Source organism: Trachurus trachurus, assembly GCF_905171665.1.
Source record: "Trachurus trachurus genome assembly, chromosome: 22".
Classification (NCBI taxonomy): domain Eukaryota; kingdom Metazoa; phylum Chordata; class Actinopteri; order Carangiformes; family Carangidae; genus Trachurus; species Trachurus trachurus.
The window spans coordinates 386,742-398,119 of NC_139907.1; the positions used below are offsets into that span (position 1 = coordinate 386,742).

At 44.7% G+C, this 11,378-nt stretch overlaps 1 protein-coding gene across 1 annotated transcript; it reads left to right on the plus strand.

The window, feature by feature from the left end:
- Positions 1-202: 202 nt before the first annotated feature.
- Positions 203-11,096, plus strand: rcor1 (REST corepressor 1). The gene is made up of 13 exons (XM_083997698.1): positions 203-764; positions 843-902; positions 2,046-2,126; positions 2,243-2,295; positions 2,387-2,548; positions 2,657-2,775; positions 2,878-2,956; positions 6,045-6,095; positions 6,245-6,391; positions 6,473-6,550; positions 6,689-6,746; positions 7,576-7,835; positions 10,618-11,096. Exons 1-13 carry the CDS (start codon positions 578-580, stop codon positions 10,660-10,662), a joined length of 1,380 nt encoding a protein of 459 aa, XP_083853824.1. The 5' UTR covers positions 203-577; the 3' UTR covers positions 10,663-11,096.
- The last annotated feature ends 282 nt before the right edge of the window (positions 11,097-11,378 follow it).

Sequence of the window (11,378 nt, forward strand, 5' to 3'; positions counted from 1 at the left end):
CGGTCCAGTTCCATCTGGTCTCTCCTGGTTCTGGTTCTGGTCTCTTCTGGTTCTGGCTCTGGTCTCTCCTGGTTCTGGTCTCTTCTGGTTCTGGTTCTGGTTCTGGTCTCTTCTGGTTCTGGTTCTGGTTCTGGTTCTGGTCTCTTCTGGTTCTGGTTCTGGTTCTGGTCACTTCTGGTTCTGGTTCTGGTTCTGGTCTCTTCTGGTTCTGGTCTCTCCTGGTTCTGGTTCTGGTCTCTTCTGGTTCCGGCTTCGTGTTCCGGAACTTTCCCTGCTCAGCGCGGTAGCCTCGAACACAGCGGAGCAGCAGCGGAGCCTCGAACAGCGGAGCAGCAGCGTCTCTTCAGCCGGAGCAGAGTCTCTCTCCTTCGGCTTCATCAGGACGAACTCCCGGTACCGAGCTCCGGTCCCGACCGCCGCTCCAGACCCGGGTCCAGCGGGTCCAGCGGGTCCAGAGGGTCCAGAGGGTCCAGTCCGCCGGTTCTGTTCTGTTGTGTTCAGCCATAAGCAGAGAGCTAAGCTAAGCTAAGCTAACAGGCTAACTAGCCTCGTTAGCAGTTAGCTCAGTTAGCTCGTGATGCCGGCGATGCTGGAGAGAAGCGCCGAGGCTCCGGGGAAGAGGAGGGGTCGAACCCCGGCCGGGGCCGGACCGGGACCGGGACCGAACCCCGCAGCGGGACCGAAGAACCTGTCCGGGAACGGAACCAGCACCAACAGCTGCTGGGAAGAGGGAAGTTCAGGGTCCAGCAGCGACGAGGAGCATGGTGGGTAGCCTCGGTCACTGTTGTAGTCCTGGTCCTGGTCCTGGTTCTGGTTCTGATGAGTCCGCTGTGTGTCTGCAGGTGGAGGCGGGATGCGGGTCGGACCGCAGTACCAGGCCGTGGTTCCGGACTTCGACCCGGGTGAGAGACGGTGGTAGCCTCGGCGGCGGTGGTGGTGGTGGTAGCCTCGAACAGCACCGAGCTGAGCTGAGACACAGGTTCAGGTCCGGTCATCTGGTCCCAGCCTCACAGGCCGGGTCCAGTCCGGTCCAGTCCGGGTCCAGTCCGGTGGTTCTGGCCACTTTAACTCTCAGACCGTCATGTAACATGTGATGTTGATATGAACTTAGATTAGATCAACTTTATTGTCCCCAAAAGAGGAAATTTGTCTTGGGCAAAAGTGCAGCGTGTAGCAACAACACAATAAGACATAGAAGCAGCAATAAGCAACAACACAACAACACAATAAGACACAAAAGCAGCAATGAGCAGTGACAGACTTGCAACAATAGACATAAGTACAACAACAGACATACAGGCAACAGACAAAGCAGCATTGCACAGCATCAGAACCACAGCAGTCGGCATTATCAGTTCTAAAAGAGAGGTGTAAAGTAAAAAGGACAGAAGCTTGGCTTGGTAAAAAATAAATAAAGGAATTTAAAAGATCCTAAGATCAAAGAAATTTGCAAGAGTAAAAACTGGAGCTACGCTAAACTTCCTCCAGTTAGGAGGCCACCAGCCTGAGGTTGATGCTGGTGTGAAGAGGGACCGGCTGTTTGTTCAACAGAGCTGTAGAGTCAGAGAGGAAGGAGAGTTTATAACAGTTGTTTTACTATACTAACAGGTGTAATAGAGATGTAGAGTTAGAGAGGAAGGAGAGTTTATAACGGTCAGAGAGGAAGGAGAGTTTATAACGGTTAGAGAGGAAGGAGAGTTTATAACGGTTAGAGAGGAAGGAGAGTTTGTAACGGTTGGTTTTAGGGCGACGAGTCGAGCTCTAAGCGTCTGATCGACGGTAACAACTGGTACTCTGGGTCTGACTTCACTCCCTGAGCCGGTCCTAGTACTTTCTACTCAAAGACAGTCTGCAGTGTTAGAGGGTCACTTTCACCAGTTACCAGTTACTTAGAGGTCCTAGAGGTTCTGATCTGAGGTCCTAGAGGTCCTAGAGGTTCTAGAGGTCCTAGAGGTTCTGATCTGAGGTCCTAGAGGTCCTAGAGGTCCTAGAGGTCCTAGAGGTTCTAGAGGTCCTAGAGGTTCTGATGTTCTGCTCTGTCCCAGACGTGGCCCAGGCGGCTCAGCTCAGCGACAACCTGGGGATGCTGGTCTGGATCCCAAGCAGCTGCCTCAACCAGGCTCAGTGTAAGTTAACTCGTGTGTGTGTGTGTGTGTGTGTGTGTGTGTGTGTGTGTGTGTGTGTGTGTGTGTGTGTGTGTGTGTGTGTGTGTAGCTCTAACGTTGCTGTGTGTGTGTTTCAGTGGACGAGTACATCTCCATCGCTAAGGAGAAACACGGCTACAACATGGAGCAGGTAACGTGTTCTTCTCTTCTCTACCTAAACCACCTGGTTGTAACCAGGGTAACCAGGGTAACCGGGGTAACCATGGTAACCTGTTCTCCAGGCTCTAGGGATGCTCTTCTGGCACAAACACAACATCGAGAAGTCTCTGGCCGACCTGCCCAACTTCACCCCGTTCCCCGACGAGTGGACGGTGGAGGACCGAGTCCTGTTCGAACAGGCCTTCAGCTTCCACGGGAAGAGCTTCCACCGCATCCAGCAGATGGTGGCTATTTTATGATGGCTATTTTTTCAATTAGTCGATTAGTCTAACGATTAATTTTTTGACAAATCTAACGATTATTTCTGTCCTCTGTCCTCTGTCTGTCCTCAGTTGCCAGACAAGTCGATGGCCAGTCTGGTCCGGTTCTATTATTCGTGGAAGAAGAGTCGCAGTAAAACCAGTCTGATGGACCGACAGACGCGCAAGCACAAGAGAGAGAGAGACGACAGGTGAGCACGGGTGACATCACGGGTGACATCACAGGTGACATCACAGGTGACATCACCCTCTGCGATGCGATAGGTTCACAGATTTGACTGTTTGTGTTTCAGTGACGAAGAAGTTGAAGAAGGAAACAGAAACACTCAGAGTGACCCTGAGCTTGACCAGAGTAAAGACGAAAAGAAGGAGGTAACTGACTATTACTGACTATTTACTGACTATTGCAGACTATTACCGACTATCTACTGACTATTACTGACTATTGCTGACTATTACAGACTATCACCGACTATTACTGACGATTACAGACTATTACTGACTATTGCAGACTATTACAGGCTATTACAGACTTTTACTGACTTTTACCGACTATCTACAGACTATTACAGACTATTACTGACTATTACAGACTATCTACTGACTATTACTGACTATTACTGACTTTTACTGACTTTTACTGACTGTAACTGACTATTTACTGGCCGTAATGACTGTTAATGACTATTTAGGCTACTGGCCGTAATGACTGTTAATGACTATTTACTGACTGTTAATGACTGTAACCGACTATTTACTGACTATTACTGACTGTTAATAACTGTAACTGACTATTAACGACTGTAACTGACTATTACTGACTTTTACTGACTGTAGCTGACTATTTACTGGCCGTAATGACTGTTAATGACTATTTACTGACTATTAATGACCATTTACTGACTATTTACTGACTATTTACTGACAGTTAATGACCGCTTACTGACTATTTACTGACCATAATGACTATTTACTGACTGTAACTGACTATTTACTGACTATTCACTCACTATTTACTGACTATTTACTGACCGTAATGACTGTAACTGACTGTAACTGACTCTTACTGACTGTAACTGACTATTTACTGACCGTAATGACTGTTAACTCATTGGCTGCCAGCCATTTTCAGATCAGAGAGCCCCATACTGCCAGCCGTTTTAGAGCATTTTGAACGATCTTATAAGACCCACAGAATATTGTGTTCTATGACTATATAAACACCGAAACTACCAAGAGAAAGAGTAGACTCTCTTTGTTCAATAGGAAAAAAAAGTTTGTTTCTACCTTTTTCCGTTCTTTTGTAAACAGCAGTAGAACATAGGCTGGTTTCGCCAAAAACAGCAGTTTTTGACCAAAACACTGAGAAAACGAGCTTTTTGTGGAAAGAAACATGTCAAGCAGAACAGTGACTTTGACGTTGATATTTTTTGCTTTAGTGACACCTCACACATCTGAACAGTGTTCTCCTTCGATAAAACAACAAAAACAACACTGAGAAAGGACTTTTGATGGCAAAATAATAATTTATTTACAAATATCAGTAAAAATGCATTAACTTTTTTGTACGTTTGTAGCTGTCACATGACCTCTGCCCCATGGTCGACCACTGCTCGATCCACCACCTGTAAATTATAGAAATATATAGAATTACCATAAAAATACATCTCTTAGATGTAGTCAAGTGTGATGTGGAGTTGTTGTTTTTTTAACCTTTCCGATCAAAGCGATCCGCCCTTCTCTAAGCAGTAAAAGTTAGCTCGCTAGCAAGTTAGTTTATTTTATTATTTTTACCATTGATGTATTATATTATTACCTTCATGTCTTTCTGGAGCGTGGGGACGGGTCTCTGCTGCTCCTGGTTGATCCGGACGGAATCGCTCGGGTCACGTCCACCGAGCCGTCAGTTGAGCTGAGCTCTGGTCTGTGGTGACACCGTCAGCTGCTGCTTTCACCGGCCGCTCGGCCCGGCTTGATCGCCGGTGTCCAGCGTCGGTGTCGGTCGTCGGTGTCTTTTTCAATGATCTCCGTCGTTTTCTCACGATCGCGACCCTCTTCCTTTCCGAACTACCGCGACACACACGGTACATAATGTGCCAACGTGCGGAACACACAGGCTCCGTGCATAAGTTTCTTTAGCATATCTCTTGTCATCTCGCTTCTTCTTCTCATAATCAATGCTGATCTCTCATCCAAAGAGGGCACTGCTGCCACCTACAGGGCCTACAGGGCACCTACACGTCATTACACTAGTTTACAAGCCTGATATTGATGGACAAGCTCCGCCAGACCTTCCTCCAGCCCTTCCCGTTGAAAAACGCAATTGACGTCTATCGACGTCAATGGCAGTGAACGGTTGTAATTAGATTGACGTCTATAGACGTCAATGGCAGCCAATGAGTTAATGACTGTAACTGACTATTTACTGACTATTTACTCACCATAATGACTGTAACTGTCTATTTACTGACTGTAACTGACTCTTACTGACTGTAACTGACTATTTACTGACCGTAATGACTGTTAATGACTGTAACTGACTATTTACTGACTATTTACTCACCATAATGACTGTAACTGACTTTTACTGACTGTAACTGACTATTTACTGACTGTTAATGACTGTAACTGACTATTAATGACTGTAACTGACTATTACTGACTTTTACTGACTGTAGCTGACTATTTACTGGCCGTAATGACTGTTAATGACTATTTACTGACTATTAATGACCATTTACTGACTATTTACTGACAGTTAATGATTGTTAATGACTATTTACTGACTATTACTGACTTTTACTGACTGTTAATGACTGTAACCGACTATTAACTGACTATTTACTGACTGTAGCTGACTATTTACTGGCCGTAATGACTGTTAATGACTATTTACTGACTATTGATGACCATTTACTGACTACTTACTGACTATTTACTGACAGTTAATGACCGCTTACTGACTATTTACTGACCATAATGACTATTTACTGACTGTAACTGACTATTTACTGACTATTTACTGACTGTAACTGACTTTTACTGACTGTAACTGACTATTACTGACTTTTACTGACTGTAACTGACTATTTACTGGCCGTAATGACTGTAACTGACTATTTACTGACCGTAATGACTGTAACTGACTATTTACTGACTGTTAATGCCTGTAACTGACTATCTACTGACTTTTACTGACTATTAATGACTGTAACTGACTATTTACTGACTATTACTGACTGCAATGACTGTAACTGACTATTTACTGTAACTGACTATTAGTGACTATTTACTGACTATTTATTGACTATTTACTGACTGTTAATGAATTTGTAATGACTGTTCGTGGCTATTTACTGACTGTTTATGACTGTAACTAAATTCTACTGACTTTTACTGATGTTTATTGACTCTTTACTGGCTGTTTAATTTAATACCTGCTTCTGGAAACTGGTTTCAGGTGAGTTCTGGATCAGAGAGGTCAGAGGTGAAACCAGCAGCTGGACTGAAGGTAGGCTACAACACCTGTCTCCCTGCCTGTATTCACCTGTCTGTCTTCACCTGTCTGTCTGTCTTCACCTGTCTCTCTGTCTGTACCTGTCTGTCTGTCTGTACCTGTCTGTACTCACCTGTCTGTCTCTCTACCTGTCTGTCTCTCAGAGCGGAGGGAAGGCGTCCCAGCGGATGAAGAAACGTCCTCCCAGAGGAATGTTCCTCAACCAGCAGGACGTCGTCTCTCTCTCGTCGTCGTCGGCTCAGGGACTCATCAGACACCTGGACGGTCAGCTGGTGTCCATCAAGAGACAGGTCTGTCCACCTGTCTGTCTACCTGTCTGTCTCTCCCTCCACCTGTCTGTCTGTCCTCACCTGTCTGTCTGTCTGTTGCAGGTCCAGACCGTCAAACAGACCAACAGCGTTCTGAAGGACAAGCTCAGCTCGGGGGTCGAGGAGTTCAGGCAACAGGAGGTAACCATGGAGACGGGGACACGTCGACCGTAGTAACCGTGGAGACGGGGATACGTCGACCGTGGTAACCATGGAGACGTCGTGTGTCGGTGGATCTGCGTCTTCACGTGTTTCTGTTGTTTGTTTGTTTGTTTTCAGGTGAATCAGAAGTTTAACACTCGTTGGACCACAGAGGAGCAGCTGCTCGCCGTACAAGGTAACCACCGATATATGGTACTGGTCTGGACCGGTACCAGACCGGTACCAGACCGGTACTAACCACCATACATGCTACCGGTCCACTACGTACAAGGTAACCACCATACAGTAGCCTACCACTGATACAGCACCGATACATGGTACCGGTCCACTACCCATCCAGACCGGTACCACCATACATGCTACCGGTACCAGACCGGTACTAACCACCATACATGCTACCGGTCTGGTACCGGTACCACCATACATGCTACCGGTCTGGACCGGTACTAACCACCATACATGCTACCGGTCTGGTACCGGTACCACCATACATGCTACCGGTCCACTACGTACAAGGTAACCACCGACACATGCTACCGGTCTGGACCGGTACTAACCACCATACATGCTACCGGTTCAGTACCCATCCAGACCGGTACCACCCATCCAGACCGGTACTAACCACCCATACATGCTACCGATCACCCAAAATTCAAATGTCCCTCATGATCTCCTCCCCCTCATGTGGACTAAGGGCTGGGAGAAGTTTCAGAGTCCTCCGTGGCTTCTCTGAGTTACAGGGGGTCTCGGCTGACTGACTGTTAATTACTGTAACTGACTTTTACTGACTGTTAATGACAGTAAAAGTCAGTAAATAGTCAGTAAAAGTCAGTTACAGTCATTAACAGACTATTTACTGACTGTTACTGACTATTTACTGACTATTTACTGTCTGTTAATGACTGTAACTGACTATTTACTAACTTTTACTGACTATTTACTGACTATTAATGACTGCAACTGACTATTTACTGACTGTTAATGACTGTTTCAACCTTGTGCAGCCATCAGGAAGTACGGGCGGGACTTCCAGGCGATCTCGGATGTGATTGGGAACAAGTCGGTGGTGCAGGTGAAGAACTTCCTGGTGAACTACAGACGGAGGTTCAACCTGGACGAGGTTCTGCAGGAGTGGGAGGCGGAGCACGGCGTGGAGGCGGGAGAGGAGGGGGACAAGGCCGGCGAGGAGGACAAGATGGACGAGAAGATGGAGGTGTGTCCTGCTGAGGAGGAGGAGGTGGTCGCTGTCAAGGAGAACAAGGAGGTGAGGAGGAGCTGCTCACGTCTTTTTTCTTTTTTTTTTATTGTGGAAAAAGCACGACAGACAATACAGTGAACATGCATTGATGACTTACAATGACATAAAATGTGAAATTAGGTGTGTGTGTGTGTGTGTGTGTGTGTGTGTAAGTCAGTTATGATATATTCTATAAATGGCGATCATAATAATGATGAAAAAGAGACTTGGTGGATAATAATAATGACTTTGGTCATAATAACACTATTGGGGGAGAAAAATATCAAAGTACACACAACACAACACAACACAACACAACACAACAGCAAGAATAAAATGCAATGTAAGACACAACAAAACAATGTTAAGATACAACACTAAAAATATTGCAAGATAGTGAGCTAATGTTTGAATTTATAGGTGGTGGGTGCATGATTGAGCAGATTTAAGCCATGATTTTATCTTAGATTTAAAACCGGTAAATGTCCTAATGTCTCTGATATCGTTAGGTACTGAGTTCCAGTAATTAGTGGCTCTGACAGAAAAGGCTGATCTGCCAAACTCAGTCCATCTGTGCTGTAATATAATAATAATAATGTTATATTATTACTGTGCTGTACTGCACAGTGAGCTCTGCTGGTCGTCCTAGTTGTTCTCAGGGCCGTTGCTAGGAATTCTGGGCCCCCTTAAAGAATACTAAAGTGGGCCCCTCCCCCTAACTTTTCCAGTTTTTTTTCTTAGACTACGTATGTATTATGTTTTTTTATTTAGCCTTCTTTGTTTTGATGCTAATGCAGCATTACACTGCAAAAACTCAAGTATCTTACCAAGAATATTTGTCTTATTTCTAGTCAAAACAAATCTCATTCTACTTAAAATAAGACTCATCACATTAAAAGCAGCTTGTTTTTAGACACTTTTTACTTCTTTCAAGCAGATTTTCACTTGAAATAAGTAGAAAAAATCTGATAGTGGAACAAGTTTTTCTTTCTTATTACAAGCACAAAAAACTTACTTTCACTGGCAGATTTTTCTACTTATTTCAAGTGAAAATTAGTTTGAAACAAGTAAAAATGATCTAAAAACAAGTTAATTTTTAGGTTATGAGGAAAGAGATAAGCTTTGACTTATAAGACAAATATTCTTGGAAAGATGTAGAGTTTTTACAGTGTACTATGAGTATTAGTCAGGGTCTTACGCAGAATAAATCAGTCATACAAAGATTAGACTACTGGGGTTTTTTATGGGTCCCACTGGGCGCTGGGCCCCTAGAGTTATCACCACCTTTCTCCCCTAGACAACGGCCCTGGGGCCTCATTTATCATTGTGGATACACGCTTTTTTACACGCTCTTTCCCCCGTTTTGTGCGTACGCACTTTTCTCCGCCTAATTTGGGATCTATCAAACCAAAACCTGTCGGGAGAAAGTGCCGAAATTTACGACCAGTCTGACCATGGCGTACCGGCATTTACACGCTTTTTGAAGAACAAGAGGAATTGGCGACGCCGCTGCAGAGTCAGAGAACTGCAGTGTGCGAGGGAGAGAGGAGCGCGGACACTGTTTGAAGTAGCAAGTGGTGGTGATGATGACCCCCACCACACATACATGAAAAGCACAACGACTCTGATTTTTCCCCTGTGCATTTACACTAGTTTGCTCCTAAATACTGGCTTTATAAAACGACTTTCGTTTTCTTTTGATATCATATTGATATTTTTCCCTTGCATGTAGGCTACACCTCTTCCACAACCAGTCTGTCCAGTCTGGAAAATAATTTCTGCGACGTGCGTGTGTTACGTAGCCAGACTGGACACACACAAGCAAGCAGCAAGCACAATAATGTAATAATCAAAGCAAATGAGAAAACATGATCGATATTTTTTGTGTGAATAATATTTATTGTATTTAACAAAAATGGGTGCTGCCCAACATCATTTTAGGAAAAGTCACAGACTGGTGGACGTCAATGTTTTTATATATGCACAAATGAAAAGTCGTCCAGTGAACGGGGTTATTGGAAAGGGGCGCAAAGTAGTACTAACTGGCAGTGGAAACCCTGCTTTAAATTATTATGACATAATCTAAAATAAGGGGCAGAATAAATATGATTCTTCTTCTTTCTGTTCTGTTTCATTTAGATTTGGGAGTTTTTTGTTTTTATTGTAGCCTTTCAATGCAAGATGATGTTTCTGACTGATATTGCCGTGTTACCGTGTATCTCGCTTTCAGAGAAATTCCGCTTCTTTCTCCGCTCTCCGTCCGTCTGTTGTCTTCACCGTCTCCCACTGACGTCATTCCACACGTTTCCAGAGTGCACATGGCTACTTAATATGCACGTACTGATTTGCATTGACCACATATGGTTGTGTGGGGCCGTTTAGGGGGCTGGGTATGAGGCGTGTTCTCATCCACGCTTTTCTCAGGTCCGGTGTGATTTATCAAGGGAAATACCGTGCAGCCGTGTGTACGCGGAGTTTGATAGATCTGAAAAGAGTGTATATTTTTTGGTCGTACGCACATTTTGCCTTTCCGTTGTACTGAAAATTTAAGAGGACTTTTACACGCTCTTTGATAAATGAGGCCCCTGGTTGTTCTACTGTGATATGAACTCCTTTAACGGAGGAGCAGCCAGATTATGAACGACCCTAACCCACTAAACTAACGTCGGCAAGACACACTACATTTTCAAAAGTCAGAAGTTTGTGCTTTTGAATGACATTGCAGTGGTGATGACTTGATGGCTTTTTGTCTAATACCTTGAGAGTTTGTTTGTCTGTCTCTGACCTTCGCCGTGTCTCCGTCCTGCAGGACTCGTCCTCGCCGCTGGACACCCAGAAGCCCCTGGCCTCCTGAGACTCTCTAGCCCCGCCCCTCTAGTTTTATCACGACTTCATTTAATTTTATTCTGTTGTATTTTCTCTGTTTACCAGTTGCTGAACTTCTATTGATGAGCTGATTGATTGGGTTTTAAGGTTTGTATCATAAATTGCCGCCTGTTATCACTGCTCTCTGGACCAATCACAAACCAGACATGACCTGTCAATCAAAACGTGGGTTAGGCCTGGTTTATGTCGGGTTTTTTTTCATGTTTTCTGTCTTTGTTTTCATGACGTGTGTGTATGCGTGCGTGCGTGCGTGCCTGTGTGTATGCGTGCGTGTATGCGTGCGTGCGTGCCTGCGTGCGTGTGTGTGTGTGTGTTGGGGGGTGGTGGTGTTGAACTGAAGCAGCCATGTTGGATGATGTCACTCAGGTATCGTCATCCTGTTTTCTGGACAATAAACCAAAGTTCATGAAAAAAATGAATAAAAGTCTCTTGTTATTAAAGTGTTTTGGTTCTGAACACAAACACCAAACATGTTCCAATCATCAATGAACTGATCAATGAACTGATCAATGAACCGATCAATGAAGCATCAGTAAACCCAGTGACCATCGGTGAAGCCACTGGTTCTGTCACCAGTGAACAGCGCCCCCCGGTGGCCTGGTTCAGACTAGAGCGCTGGAGAAGAGAGTAAGGACCATGGATCTATAATATAATACATCCATGGTAACGACAGCATCGGTCCAA